This window comes from Cajanus cajan, chromosome 5 (assembly GCF_000230855.2).
Source record: "Cajanus cajan strain Asha chromosome 5, NIPB_CcT2T_4, whole genome shotgun sequence".
In the NCBI taxonomy this organism is placed as follows: Eukaryota; Viridiplantae; Streptophyta; class Magnoliopsida; order Fabales; family Fabaceae; genus Cajanus; species Cajanus cajan.
In genome coordinates this window covers 12127461-12144200 of record NC_138521.1, presented here as the reverse complement: position 1 = coordinate 12144200, position 16740 = coordinate 12127461, and the positions used below count along the sequence as shown (strand labels likewise).

At 32.9% G+C, this 16740-nt stretch overlaps 1 protein-coding gene across 1 annotated transcript; it reads left to right on the top strand.

The window, feature by feature from the left end:
- The first annotated feature begins 546 nt into the window (after positions 1–546).
- On the top strand, positions 547–2525 carry XTH33 (xyloglucan:xyloglucosyl transferase 33). Its single transcript, XM_020372479.3, has 4 exons — positions 547–847; positions 947–1047; positions 1296–1504; positions 1801–2525. The coding sequence occupies exons 1-4, from the start codon at positions 619–621 to the stop codon at positions 2192–2194; spliced, it is 933 nt and encodes a 310-aa protein (XP_020228068.1). The 5' UTR covers positions 547–618; the 3' UTR covers positions 2195–2525.
- The last annotated feature ends 14215 nt before the right edge of the window (positions 2526–16740 follow it).

The window sequence follows — 16740 nt, the reverse complement described above, 5'->3', positions numbered from 1 at the left end:
GATCTCATATTAATTAATGATAAGATCACAATAATATATATAAATAAGTAATTTCTATCTTATAAACCAATTAAAAAGTTAAGATTCTTAAAATTTAAAGTCTATAAATTAGATCTTGTATTATTAAACCATAACTATTAGATATATGATAAGAATTGTCAGTATGTGGTGATGTATGGTCTTCATCATTATGCAAATTGGAAGCCAGTTCCAATCAAAGCTTACGCGTTTTAAACAAAATTAGTTGCTCCCAATCGGATCACAGCTACAATAAAAGGAATGAGACATGCAACAGATGTTACAGCCATGCAGGGGAGAGTGAGATTGATGGATCGAGCATTAACTAAAAGTTCATTCCATTCCATGCCCCTAAAATTAGGCCTGCCCCACAACACAAACCCTGCCAAACCTAAACAAATCACCCCCACATGACTCTTTGGATTATTGCCTTTATGATCCAAGACACCTACCAAAAGAAGATACTAAGAAAAACCGAAAGAGAAAACCAATTAACCACAAGCCAGCTAGAAAACAACTAAGCAAAGATTATGAGCCACATTAAACCACACCCAATATATACCCAATCTGACATGTTTTCTCTACACATGTCCACAAAACATGGCACTTTGGCAACACAAACTATGCATCTCATATCTACTAATCCTTTGCTTGGCCACTGTGGTTTCTTCACACAGCAGGTCTTACACAACTCCAAGTGTCACACGCTTGACTGATTCTTTCCCACGTGTACCGGTTGATCGTGCTTTTTCTAAGGCTTTTGGGGCCTCAAATGTCCAATTTCTCAGTAATGGGTCCACGGCCACACTGGCTCTTGACAAAATCTCAGGTTAATATGAAGAAGCTCTTCAAGTTATTAGAGTTTTTAAACTTTCTATTTTGTCATTTCTAACACTTCAAAACATGAGCTATTTTTTTTTTTCAATAGGCTCTGGCTTGGTTTCACAAAGCAGATACTACTATGGATTCTTCAGTGCTGCAATCAAATTACCTTCTGGTTTGTCACCTGGAGTTGTAGTTGCTTTTTATGTAAGCTCATTGCTTCTTTGCTTAATGGTCACTCTTAGAGTTTGTTTAGATATAATTATATAAATTATAAGTGTTTTTTAGAGTATTTTACTAAAAATAAAATATTTTATTTTCGATATAAACTCTAAAAAATTCTCTTAAGTTTGTATCTAATCAGGTTTTACTTCATTGACAGTGACAATATTTCTTACTATTTTATTACCTTTGAGGTTATATGTTTTCAAGAAATTAACTAGAGAAAACATCAGTTGTCAAATTCAGATAAATACCCTCACAACCATGATGAGATAGATATCGAACTGCTTGGTCATGATAAGAGAAATGATTGGGTTCTTCAAACAAATCTCTATGCCAATGGAAGTGTCAGCACAGGGAGAGAAGAGAAATTCTATTTCTGGTTCGACCCAACACAACAGTACCATTATTACAGCATCTTGTGGAACAGTTATCACACAGTGTAAGTAAGATAAGTCTTGCTTCAGTCTTGAAATTAAAAGAATACCAGGATGGAATGACTTATTAAGAGTAGGAATAATAAAATTGAACCTTTAGGCTTACTAATAAAAATTTATTTACTATTTCTCTTTATAAAGAATAAAAGACTATATTAATAAAAAAAATTCAACAGGCACTTTTTTCTCATTTATTTTTTTTTAATTTATTTTAAACCTAACATAGAATTGAACCTACTTTAGTTTGATTAACATTTAGTTAGTAATAGGCAAGTAGATAACCCAATTGTGGATTTTGTAGGTTCTTGGTGGACAATGTTCCAGTGAGGGAATTCATACATAGCAACACATATCCTTCTATTTATCCATCAAAGCCAATGTCAGTGTATGCCACAATATGGGATGGTTCAGAATGGGCTACTCATGGAGGCAAATACCCAGTTAACTACAAGTATGCACCATTTGTTGCTTCATTTTCACAAATAGAACTCAGTGGCTGCATATCTGATCCCACAGCACCAGTTTCTTCATGCTCTAAGGTCAATTCAGGCCAAGACCCAGTTAATGGACCAGAGTTTACTAAGCTGTCACAGCAGCAGATAGCAGCTATGGATTGGGCAAGAAGGAAACTCATGTTCTACTCTTACTGCAATGACAGATCCAGATTCAAAGTCATGCCACCAGAATGCCATTAACAAACATTATTTGAGAAAAATTATGAAAAGAGAATTCCTGAAATAAGTATTTATAAATTATCATTAACACCAATTTTTTATTTTCGATTATCATGAAGGAAGCAATAATCATACTTTATATAAATTACATCTTTTCATTCCTTCATGGTAAAGATTTTTCTGGAATTCTCTTTTCATAATTTTTCTAATGAATTATAGTCTTTACCTCTTTTGAAAAAAAAAAGTTTTTTATTTTCACCCGAGTGGGGGATAATATATAATATTGTTGTAAGTTCAATTCTTTGGCTCAATAATCGAAGGCAGGTGTCAGAAAGAACACTTCAACAGAAAATGGGCAAAGTATATCATATTTTATTGGATGACCATCCACTAGGTGTTTATATCATATTTTAAATAATCATTCCTTATATATTAAATAGGGTTTCTATTTTGTATAAAACTATTTTTAGAAATTAAAAATGTATATATATTTATTAATTTTTAACTAATTTAATTTTTATTATCATAATTATTTATAAACTAAATATTAATATTTTAAAATGATTTATCAATAAATAAAAACATTTTTTTAATAATATAAATTATTTATCATAAATTTAAAATATAATTTATATGTTAAAAAATAGGCTTAAATATGTTTTTAGTCCCTCAAATTTAAGATAAATTTATTTTTGGTCCCTCAAATTTAAAATTATTATTTTTAGTTCTTGTAATTTTTAAAAATTTTGTTTTATTCCCTTAGGTCACCAATAACATATTTGAAAGTGACTAATTAAGATAGTTACGCAATATCAATCGAATTTAATGTGATATTTTCACCAATAGAGGTAACAATAGGTAGATTTTATGTAATAATATTTGATAAATTTCTTAACAAAATTTGAATATAAAGACTAAAATAAGATTTTTTGAAATTACGGAGACTAAAAATAATAATTTTAAATTTAAGGGACTAAAAATAGATTTACTCTAAATTTGAGGAACTAAAAACATATTTAAATCTAAAAAATATTTATGTATACGAATTTTAAATATAATTTTATATTCAAACATAATATTTATTTAATATATAATTTATTATAAATTTTAATTATATATAATAAATATGTGTCCGTGTTATACAATTAAAATACTAGTTCATAAGTAATTTCTTGTAATTTTATTCTAATAGTAAAATTTTAAGTAACTTTTTTCTACTTACATATTTATATTTTCTTTATTGTACTGAACCTTGCAAAGAAACAATTTTTTATGTTAAGGAACTGTATCTTACATAAAATATGGTATTGGAAATTAAACAATTCTTGATGTCTCCTAAATTGTTTCCAATTAAAAAAAATAAATTAAAATATAAGAACTTAAATTTAAAAATACACTTGAGATATAACCGTTGTAAATGGTGTAATATATTAGATATGTATCTATGCCGATTCATGTACCCAGACATACAAGTGCTAATTAACACTTTAGTCTAGTTTCGTCGTATATGACTAGACACCATAACCCACAATGCATGGAATTACAAATTCTAATGCGATTCAGAGGCATTATATGAAATTTGATCTTAACCAAGTGAGGCCCATTGTGATCATAGCCCAACTATTAGTCCTCAAACCTCAAGAAAACATTATTGTGGCTATGGTACAAATCTGTGGGGTTGTGAGCCTATGACTAATTAATTGAGAAAAAAAAAAACTCTAGCTTTTGCTAGATATCATATGTTTCTTCCACAAGAAACGATCTTATTTGAATTGAGTATGACTACTATACATAATAAAATTCTTCTTCAAATATTTAACAATTATGCCGAATTCAAACTTTATGACATCTAATTAAATTGAAACAACAGCTTGGTATTTAATCCACACATTGGGTGATAAAGAAAACATTGTACTCGTTAGTTGTTGTATTTCAAATGGTTTATACGGTTTTCGGCTCAATAAATAATTTGGGAGAAATAAGAATATGAACCTAAAATAGAGAAAAGACACGAAACAATAATTGCGTCCTTAGGCACGGCATCTTAATGGGGTTATATGCCGAATGAGCGGCATACAATGTGCCCAGACAGCTGAATTTGCAGTATAGCTAGCTGCCTAGCTTTCTTCATTTGAAGTGGCAACCTTTATCAATCAACAAACATCTAGTAGGGTTATGCTTCGCCTAGTTGTGCTGTACTTAGCTAGTTGATCCAATGTATTCAAAACTGGACATGTTCACATATTTATTTATTTTTTAACCATACTATTGATATAAAGTATTCTTGAATAACTAATCTACTTCAAGAAACTTAGTGTTAACCACCTTTAATGGAGTTTCTCCTTTTAACCATGTTTTTTCATATACTAGACTTGAAACTGATATCTTATTTAAGGGGAATCAAGTTTAGTACCACTTAGACCAACAATTTGTTTGTACATATTTATCCATTTAATTGTGTTTAAATTATGGATAAATTGCTAATAATTAAATTTATATTTTAAAATTAATATACATTAATATAAATGACTTAATTCCTATGTGTAATTCTTAAACTAATTTAAAAATAAGTACCTATTTCTTTAAGACGAGTTAATTAGGTTTAACCTAATCATTTTATTTTGCTATTTTGCATTTTAATCTTAAAAAAGTGATTTGAAACCTAACTTAACCCTACAAAATTGACTTGTAAGATGAGAGTTTCCTTCCACTTAAACTCTTTGTCTTATCTCTAGTCAATATGAAACTTGAATTTTTTTCTTCTTCCAATACTTAGAACCCTCATCAGAATGTTATGATCTCAAAGAGCAACCTTGAGGAGAATGTGGTTGCTACATTTTTGTCTTATAACCTTACTTTAGAGTTTTGCTTATTCAAGTAAAGGGGAGTGAATTGTCTCACTTATGTATATAGTGAGGGTTGTGGGTTAAGGTAGGGTTGGATATGAGTTGAGCTAAGATGATCTCAATGCAATTGAGTTCGACTCACTAATATTTGATTTAACTCTCAGCTCGACTCAAGTTCGACATGAACTTTCTTTTCCAACTCAAACTTGACTCATTTCATGCTCAGAAATATCTTTTCCAACTTGTTAGCTTGAATCACATGATCCACAAGTCAAATATCTTGAATCTGATACATGTAGGTGTTGTTATTCGAGCTATGAAACTTGAAATCATAAAGAGAAGTTTTGCAGCTCAAAGTATAAGGTTTTCTCCTATCCTCTTACATTTCTCTATTTTTGAAGCAATTGAGGTAAGGAAAATTTGTAAATCTTGGTTATTCTTAAATGTAGAACGTTGATTCAGTTGTAAAGTTGGCTCATTGGTGGCATTTATGTTGAGAATGAATGATTTTTATGTTGTTGGATATTAGGGTTTTTCAGAGTTTGAAGATGGGTTTATGATTTTGAACTTGTTTATTGTTGAGTGTTGTTGTTATGGTAGTTTTTAAGTTACTTGAACTATAGAGATTAAAATTTCATGGTTTGCATGTGTTGATGATGGGCAGTGGTGGCTAATAAAGTAGAGAGAAGGCAAGTTTAATGGTGGAACCCTATTTTCTCACCCAACAAGAAGTGCTACTTGCTTGGCGTGCATCCATAGACAAAGAATAACTACCCAAAATCGCATTCTTGCTCAGTGATGAGAGTGTTTCTCAACGAGAAAATGACTTTGTAGGTGGCCCTGTGTGAGAGCTTGCCCAACGAGTCATAGAGCATCTAGCAAGAGAACCTACAAAGAGTTCTAATCACTTAGCGAGCTATGGTTTCTCGATGATAGGATCCACAAAGGGTCAAGATTGCCTTGCGCAAGCTCCAAAGGAGTTTGGTTGCCAACAAGACTACTTCGCACCCAGTGAAACCCTTGTTGTGAACATGATATGTTATTATATCTATATATGTTGTTTTAATGTAAGTAAGTTGATAGTTGACCATTGTATATAGTATATTGGAATTAGGGATGAAAATAGGTCAGACCAGGCTTTGAATATAGGTTGGGTTTATTCTACAAAATTAAAGTCTAAGTTTGACCTATTATCTATCATAGACTTTTTTATAGGTCTAGCCTAACCTTTTTAAAGTCTAGCTTAGTATATTAGCCTATTTAAAAACCTATTTAAATTATTAATGTTAATTAGGCCAATAAACTTAATTTTTAAAAGTCAACAAAATTATTTTAAAAATATAATTTACTCAATATCATTAAAATTTAAATCTTAAAATAAATATAGGAAAAAAATTGAATCATTTTCTATTGAAGGATAAATTCATTGTAACCATATATGTTGATGTACACTCTTGCATAGGTTATATGTTTATTAAAAAAAATAATTGTATAAAAAACTTATTTTGAATATTGATAATTTATTTTTGTTTTATAATTTTTTGTTTATTTATATTTTTTAATAATAATATATATATTAATATTTATCATATCATATAAATAAATAGACTGATGTATCAAGCCTAACACGTTTTTCTATAAGCCTTAGCCTGATCTTTTTATATAAATAGGTTTTTTTTAAAGCTTAAACTTGACATTTTTATTAAATAGGTTAGAGCAGGTCAGGCTTTAAAAAGGCCAGGCCATAGACCCCTGTTTGAGGTTTGACCTATTCCCATCCCTAATTGGAATATGTTGTTTTATGTTGAATGTTTTATGTTGTAATATGAATTGAAAAATGTTTTAGTGGGTTGTTAATGATGAATGTTGAATGAGATGCAATTGTTTAAGTTATAACTAAGTTGATATATGTTATGTTGATAGATGTATAATGCTTGTTATTGAGTTGTAAAGTTAAACTTAAAACTAAAGGAGAATAAGTTGTTTTATGTGTTGAGAGAACCCATTATGAGGATCTGGTTGTGGTGCTCTATGAGCCCAAATGATGAAAACCCATTAGAGAAAAAGTTAACTCTTGAAAAGAAGAGTTATTTTTTAAAGTTGTCTCCTCTAACTTCTTAGCTAATATAATATGGGAGTTAGGTCGAGTCATATTACTTATGAAGTGACCAATAGAGTAAGGCACGAAGTTAGGGGGCCAAAATCCCTAACTGAGTGCTAGAAGGGTGTGTGGTACCAAAAGGATAGGCAGCAGACCAATTCTGTATTGAGACTTGGTTATTGCATGTCAATTGTAATGAGCCTATACCCAAGTTGTATTATACCTAATGGTGGTATTGGAATTTTCTATTTTAAATGGCGATATCCAAGAAGCCTTTTTTGTGTTGTTAATGGATTTTAAGCCAAATCTAAGTTGTTTTGACCTAGAGAAGAAAGGTTACTTGAATTGTTGATTCAATATGGTTAAGTCACTTAAACAACTTGCCAATGTTATAGGAGATCTCCTAGTTAAAATGTGAGATGACATGTTAGTAGTGAAGGGCATACTCTTAGTGAACAAGTCCCCTAAAGTTTTCAAAAGATGTGTATAACTTACCACATGAGATAGGGGTAGATTTTCCATTGACCTAGTAATTGGTACAAGACCCATATTTGTATACCATAGGATCTCCCTTAGAGTCAATAACTAAACCTAAGAAATAGTTTGAGGAGTTTTTAAAGAAACAATTTGTTAGGCCTAGTGTGTCATTCTAGGGAGTGCCGATTTTGTTGTTTAAGAATAATGAGTGTATGGGGCTATGTGTAGATTACAATCAATTACATAAGGTAACTATTAAGATATTCTTCCTATGATAGACAACTTTATGGACTAACTTTTAGGTGCACGAGTGTTTTGTAAGATAAACTGATGGAACTAAGTTGAAGAAGATTGATGAACTTCAACTCCTCCATGCTTAGGATCGAAATGCACTTGAGGTAGACACCTTTAGATCTCTGAATTCTCCTTTGAAGAAACTCCAAAGGAAGAGAAGTTTTTGAAGGAGATTCGGCCACTCCTTAAACTTGTGAAGGAGCTTGAGGAACCAAGCAAAGTTTAAAGAACTTTGCTAGAAACCTAGAGAGAAAATTTCTCACGGTTTTGGAGACTCTTGATTAAGAGAGAAAAATCTGATTTCATTCTCTAAAAAGTTCAAAAGTGAGTACAAGAGTAGGAAAATCAAATATTAGGAGAAGCTAACCTTAACCATGGTTCACTAGGAACCATGGTAAGGTTTACTTAACTCTCTACGGTTTAGCAAGCTTGCAAGGGAAGCTAACCTTGACCATGGTTCACTTAAGAACCATGGTAAGGTAAGCTTACCTTACTTGAGTTTAGAAGCTTGCAAGGCAAGCTTCATAACTCAAGAAGAACAACTAGAAATTTCGGCCAAGGAGACTTAAAAGAGCTAGGCGGCCTTGAACATATTTTGCTCCTTGAATTAATTTGAAAAACCTTGATTTGGTTTAGTTAGGTTCATCATATGATGATGAGACCTAGCTAAATCAAATCTATGAAAAATTAGGAGCAAAATGAGTCCAATATGTAAAATTTAGCCTAGGCCCAACTCAGGCCCAATTTCTAGTCACACCTCAACCATTGCTAAATGTCACCCCCTTTTCCCTACTGAATAAATACAAAATGAATGTATCAACTAGGGAGGTTAAATGGAGCTAAACTCTCCAAGTAGCCTACCTTAAAAACAATATACAATCACTAGGAAAAAGCAAGTAAAGTGACTCACAAATACAAAGGCAAAATAACCTATACAAGAGACTATTTACAAAATATATGAAAAAGGTCTTTAATATCATCTCATTCCTCTTGGTTCTTTCAGTATATCACCTCTTGGATTCCTTGGCCTTGGCCATAGTCTATCATCCCCTCCCTCTTGAAAAGGATTTGACCTCAAATCTCGAGGGTCCTCATGATTATTGGCCATACCTACAAATATATAATAAAATTCATTAGAGGTGATATTCTCAACAAATAAATGTGAAAGGAATATCCTAGAAGGAATCCTTTCATGGAACCTGAAGAAATCAATGACACTAGACCTACTAATATAATGAATAGGATCCTCTCCTAAACATAGACTAGGTATATTATTAAATCCTAAAAATGTGCTAAAACTAAAATTATAGCACACTAAAGACTTAATCCTAAAAACTAAAATATCTTGCCTAAAGTACCCTATGTGGTAACCTAGGCATTTCCTAGAAAATAAGGAAAATACTACTAAGAAATTTCCTAAACAATTTTGGATTATATTATTTGTTGGATAGTTATGAAAAGAATTTGTCACAAGGAACCTTGAAAGTTCATATGTTATATCCAAAAAATAATATATTCCATAAATTGGGTGCATTATTGACACAACTAAGGTAGGACAAGTCCTACAAAAAGGAAAGCTATCTACCTTGGGCACCACCAAGGAAATAGCATGAGAAGTAGAACTAAATGAAGTCCACTTCTCCTTCACAAAAACTTGAAGTTGAGATTCTTTTTCTTTAAAAATAATGGATTTATGAATCTCTTCTTCAAGACTAGTGGCAGCGTGAGGGTAAGAGTTAAGGTCTTTATGAATAAAGAGAATAGTTTTCATAGATTCTTTAGTGATAAAGCAATTCTCTTTAGACATAATTCCCTTAGAGAATATTTCTTCCTCTTTACTCTTCCCTACCTTTTCTCTTTTTCTTTTGTTTTTCATTTGTGCTTGATCCTCAGCCACTTGTTGAGGTGAAAGAGGATAAAGTACAAATTTCTTTTCCTTGTGAGTGAAGGAAATTTCATTAGTAAGACCATTATGTATAGTTTTCTTTTCAAATTGCCATGGTCTTCCTAACAAAATATGACAAGCTTCCATTGGTACTATATCACATAAAACTTGGTCCTCATACTTCCCAATGGAAAACTTGACCTTCACTTGTTGGTCAACTACTATGTCGCCATCCTTATTAAGCCATTGCAAATGATAAGGTTGAGGATGTGGCATAGTAATTAAACTCATCTTTTTAACCAACCTAGTGCTACAACAATTGCACCATGAACCACTATCAACAATGAGAGAACAAGCATTATTTAAAATATTACATCTTGTGTGAAAGATGTTCTCTCTTTGTGATAGGGTACCACTAGGTTGATTATGAAGGATTCTCCTAAGCATTAGGAGATCTCCTTCATAAGGATAAACTGGCTCCACTTTGGTCCTTTGAAGCTTTGTTTCAACCTCACTTTCACTAGAAGAGGAGGTAGTAGTCTCTTCTTGACTACTATAAGTGTCATGCCCCCTTAAGATCATGACTTTCTTTGTAGGGCATTGAGAAGCAATGTGGCCTCTCCCTAGACACTTGAAACATTTAATATCACTAGTCTTTGTGCTAGTGTGTGGAGTGTGGGTACCTTTACCCTTCTCTTTGTTCTTATCCTTATTCTTAGCTGATTCCTTGGAGGGTTCTAAAATATTTTTCTTTTCAAAAGATTTTTCCTCCTCCATGTAGTCTTTCTTAAGAGATCTAGAGTGGGAGCCTTCTCTTTTAAAAGAAGATTTTCTCGTCATTTGTTGTTCTACCCTTACACAAAGTTGGACTAAATCATTTAAGTCCCTGTAGGGTAATAGCTCCACTTGGTCTCTAATCTCTAAGTCAAGACCACTTAGGAATCTAGCTACAGTGGTGGCTTCCTCTTCCCTAATACAAGCCCTCATCATTAAAAGCTCCATTTGTTGCCTATACTGTTCTACAGACATGTCTCTTTGTTGGAGCCTTTGGAGCTTATTCATAAGCTCCCTCCCATAGTAGGTGGGAATGTGCCTCCTTCTCATTGCACTTTTAAGATCATTCCAATATTGAATTGGAGGATCATTGTGAAGGCGTCTCTCTCTTTCTAGGGTTGTCCACCAATACATGGCATGCCCTTGGAAGCTAAGGGTAGCCAGATGGACTTTTCTCTCTTCACTCACCCTATGGCAAGCAAAGAGTTGCTCAACCTTCATTTCCCAATCTAAATATGACTCCACATCATCTTTGCCAAAGAATTGTGGGAGGTCAACTTTGACTTCCCTAGGCTTTGTGGTCTTCCTAGGAGTATGTTGGTAGTGATCCCCTTGATTCATGCTTTCATTAGGGGATGTGTATTGGGAATGTGAGCTCCTACTCTTTCTCCTATGTTTCTTCATATCTTCTTTTAATTTTTCTTCCTCTTGCCTTAAAATTCTCAATTCTTCCTCAAGATAAGCAAGTTGTCCTTCTCTTTCAATTCTTTCCTTCTCTCTTTGAATGGACTCTTGCTTTTTTCATAGTTTAAGTGATTTGAGCTCTTTAGTGATGTAAGAAAGACTTTTTGGAGAGCCATCACTTTCACTATTGGAGGAATTTTGAGACATTTTAATTCAAGAGATAATTTTCACACAAAAATAATTTTTATGAAAATAAAGTTTTGAAGTGCTTTAGACTTGGCACTTGGAGGTCTAAGAGTAAAAATTGAACTTTGGAGGGAGGTGAGTTACTAAAGAGCCACTTAATAACCAAGCCTCTTCAAGTAAAAATCTCTAAACCCCCTTGTACTTTTGTCATGCACAAAACAATTTTCACAAAGAACTTTTCTTAAAGGAAAATAACAAGCAAGTGCCTATGTGTACAATTTATAAGATGCTTGAAAACATAAAGAGAAAGAAAACTTAAATTGCTTGAAAACTTAAATGACTGAAAACATAAATTGCTTAAAACATAAATTGCTTGAAAACTTAAACTAGACGTTGAAAGCAATTAAACCTAAGTGAGAGCTTGAAAGGCACCAAAGACCTTCAAGGACCCTCTCACAAGCACTAAACGAAATTTTACTTAAGAGAACTCTTAAGGAGAGATGGAGATACACCAAAGGCACTCCAAGACACTCCTTAATAAAGGCCTTGTACAAAAATTTGGAAAACAAAATTACAAGGAAATTGAAATTCAAATTTTCTTCAAATGAAATGTAAATTCACACTCCAAATGAAATGTAAATTCACATTCAAATGAAATTAGTGGCTGCACTTAATTTCAAAGAAAACAAATTAGCCACTAATTTAGAAACAAATTTAGTAACGGATTTTGTGAGGAAAACTAGTTTTGGAACCAAAAATTCCGTCACTAAATTAGTATCTAATTTTCACAAATTTTTTTTTTACAAATGGTATAACTCCTTCTTGCTCCAATTCAGCCACCAACTGCAGCCTCACACGGTGTTTCACTCCTCTCTTTAGAAGCAACCTTGATGTTAGTCACTTCTAGGTGTTTTCAAGAGCCTAGCCACCAAGAGAGAACAAACTCCCTAAGCAACCACCAAAGCCTTCAAGTGGATGTCCTTTGCCTTGGCCTCCTACACCTTTCAAGAAGCACTCAACCACCTTCAAGACTGAATATTAGTGCTAAAAACTGAACAAGAACAATTTAGAATAGCTACACCAATTGGTAGAAGAAGATGTGACAAACTAGAAAGAATTCCACAAAAATGACAAGCAACGATTAAAGGAAATTTGGAAAGCTAGCACTCACAAGAATAACCTATGAATGGCACTAGAATGTATTACCAAATCAAAAGCTAAGATTAGAAAACAAAATAAGACTCAAAAATTTGGCTGGTCACAAAGATTTACATGCAAAAACAATACCAAAACCGAGAGCACTCTTAACCAATTTTTACTCCTTTTTGGCTTTTTCTTTTACTATTTTCTTTCTTTTTCTTTTGAAAAATATTTTTCTCTTATTTTTCTTTTGATATTCAGGAGATTCAATGCCTTTTAAACACTTATAAGTCTCGGTTTTAATATAGAAAAACTGCAGTAAAAATTTTACACAAAACAAAGGTGTTCACATGCATGTTTCTTTTCTAGTGCTTCACAATTTTGTAGTATTTTAGGTCAAATTTTTAAGCACTTTTTCCTTTGTTTTTCTGCATTTAAGACACTCACACCTCTGTTTTGTCTCTGTTTTAAGGCTCAAAAAATTTCAATAAGGTTCAGCCACTCAACAAGACACAAGAAACCTAATAGGAGTAGTGTTTAACAATTTTTTTTTGACAAACTTTTTAACAAGACATAATAGAAACCTAACTCTAGGAAATTTGCTAGAACTAATAGCAAAATAGGAAATCAATCATGTAAAGTAAAAGCACATATAGGAAGGTTCAGATTTAATAAGAAAAATACACAAAAATTTCGGACTCAAAAACACAAAACAAAATTAGGTTAAACAAGCTATTCTAGGAAATTTTGACATACAAAGGACTACACATGACTTTCTAAGACAAAACAATTGATTCAAAAGCAAAATCTAAGCAATATGAATGTTGTCCAATCACGGACACATGTTATAGAATGAAGAGACTCAAGCAAAATTAAAAGCACAAGCACAAGAACCTAAAGCACAAACCGAATTGATTCAAGGAATTAGGAACAAGCAAAAATCATGAATCAATCATTTCATATGTGACATAAGGATCCATCAAAAAATTTAGAAAACCTAGATCCATACAGAAAACACAACAAGACATGTAATAGGAGGAAGATACAACACAGGTTCTATTAGAAAAAATTAGAGACAAAAACCTCAAGAGCACTAGGCTCTAGATACAAAAAATGATGGAACTAAGTTGAAGAAGATTGATGAACTTCAACTCCTCCATGCTTAGGACCGAAATGCACTTGAGGTAGACACCTTTAGATATCTGAATTCTCCTTTGAAGAAACTCCAAAGGAAGAGAAGTTTTTGAAGGAGATTCGGCCACTCCTTAAACTTGTGAAGGAGCTTGAGGAACCAAGCAAAGTTTGAAGAACTTTGCTAGAAACCTAGAGAGAAAATTTCTCACGGTTTTGGAGACTCTTGATTAAGAGAGAAAAATCTGATTTCATTCTCTAAAAAGTTCAAAAGTGAGTACAAGAGTAGGAAAATCAAATATATAGAGAAAAGGTAGCTTCTAGGAGAAGCTAACCTTAACCATGGTTCACTAGGAACCATGGTAAGGTTTACTTAACTCTCTACGGTTTAGCAAGCTTGCAAGGGAAGCTAACCTTGACCATGGTTCACTTAAGAACCATGGTAAGGTAAGCTTACCTTACTTGAGTTTAGAAGCTTGCAAGGCAAGCTTCATAACTCAAGAAGAACAACTAGAAATTTCGGCCAAGGAGACTTAAAAGAGCTAGGCGGCCTTGAACATATTTTGCTCCTTGAATTAATTTGAAAAACCTTGATTTGGTTTAGTTAGGTTCATCATATGATGATGAGACCTAGCTAAATCAAATCTATGAAAAATTAGGAGCAAAATGAGTCCAATATGCAAAATTTAGCCTAGGCCCAACTCAGGCCCAATTTCTAGTCACACCTCAACCATTGCTAAATGTCACCCCCCTTTTCCCTACTGAAAAAATACAAAATGAATGTATCAACTAGGGAGGTTAAATGGAGCTAAACTCTCCAAGTATCCTACCTTAAAAACAATATACAATCACTAGGAAAAAGCAAGTAAAGTGTCTCACAAATACAAAGGCAAAATAACCTATACAAGAGACTATTTACAAAATTTATGAAAAAGGTCTTTAATATCATCCCATTCCTCTTGGTTCTTTCAGTATATCACCTCTTGGATTCCTTGGCCTTGGCCATAGTCTATCATAAACCCTGGATCAAGTTATCACCATATTCGTGTGGAATTTGAGGACGTCTAAAAAACTGTCTGTAGAACACTGTATGGCCAATATAAATGTTTAGTTATGCTTTATGGTGTAACTAATTCACCAAGTGTGTTCATGGAATGCATGAACATGATACTTCACCATTATTGTCAAACCTAGAATTGCTTATGACGCAAATATAACTTTCTATGTGTCATTCTCATAGATGATCATTGTAATACATTATTACACTAATACCTATGTGAAGACTTGATATCTGATATCCATGACAATCATCAATCAACTCATATACTAGTCTTAATTTATTATTATCATCCATATTGACAATAATACTTTACTAGAGATATTTAAGAATAATATAGTTTATTTAAATACCCCTATTATTTTCATGGAGTACATTAATAGAATCTTTAAACCCATTTTAGATAAGTTTGTTGTTGTTTTCATTGATGACATTCTTATCTACTCAGGATCTCTAGAAGACCATAAAGAGCATTTGAAGTTGATGTTGGAGGTGTTGAGGGATAAGCAATTGTATGCTAAGTTGGCAAGTGTGAGTTTTGGTTGAGTGAGGTGAAGTTTCTGTGTCACGTGATTTCTGTTGAAAGGATTTTTGTGGATCTAGCTAAGGTGGAAACTATGTTATAGTGGGAAGGTCCTCAAACTATTTCTGATATAAGGAATTTTGTTGGCTTGGTGGATTATTATAAGAGATTCATCGAAGGTTTCTCCAAAATAGTAATGCCTTTGACTTAGAAGAAGGATCAAGTTTTTGTTTGGACGGATGCTTATGAGAAAAGTTTTCAGGAGCTAAAGAGTAAGTTGACTACTTCTCTAGTGTTGGTGTTTCCTAACCTTGGTGAACCTTTTGATTTGTTTTGTGATGCTTCTCAGCAAGGGTTGGGATGTGTATTGATGAAGTAGAGAAAAGTGGTAGCTTATGCTTCAAGGTAGTTAAAGGTCCATGAGAGGTATTATCCTACTTATTATATGAAGTTAGCAACTATGGTGTTTGCTTTGAAGATTTTGAGAAATTACCTTAATGGAGCAAGGTTTAATGTCTTCAATGTTCATAAGAGCTTGAAGTACCTATTTAACTAAAAGGAATTGAATATGAGGCAGAGGAGGTGAATGAAATTTTTGAAAGATTATGATTTCTAGTTGATGTGCCATCTTGGTAAGGCTAATTTGGTAACAAATGCATTAAGTAGGAAATCCATCCACATGTCATCTATGATGATTAAGGAGTTGGAGTTGGTTGAGAAGTTCAAGGATTTAAATCTCTATGTAATGGTGGCTTGAGATCACAATAGTTGTGGACTAACTACCATTACTAATGAGTTCTTGGAGTAGGTGAAGAAGAAGTAGATGCAAGATTTGAAATTGTTGAAATTCAGAGTTATTGGGTATAGGAAGGTAGTGGGGTTTAAGGTTTGTGGAGATGGAATTTTGAGATTTAAGGGAAAAATTTGTATACCTTGAGATTCTGAGCTGAGAAAGATGGTTTTTGGAGGAAGGACACATGAGCTAACTTAGTCTGCATCTTGGCATGACTAAGATGTACCAATATCTCAAGATGAATTTTTTTGGTATGGTATGAAGAGGGGGTGGTAGAATATGTGGAACCTTGTTTGACTTGTCAAAAAGTTAAGATGGAGCATCAGAAACTAGGTGGTTTATTATAGTTGATGAAGATTCCATAATGGAAATGAGATAGCATTATTATGGATTTCACAGTTGGGTTTGTAATGACCCGTCGTGGCTGTCACACTACGAAACAACACTACACACTACTAGAATATATATAATAAAATAGTATAATAAAATATTTACAACACAAGTTGCTTATCAAGCAACCAACAACAACCAGTTATATATAACAAAAATGCTACTATAAGGTAGCCTACAAAAAAAAATATCCATCTCCAAGCACCTCCTGTGGCTTCTAGCAGCTATCTCCTAGCCTATCCCTGCCCTACTCCCATACAACGTATGATCATCGCAGTCCAAACTA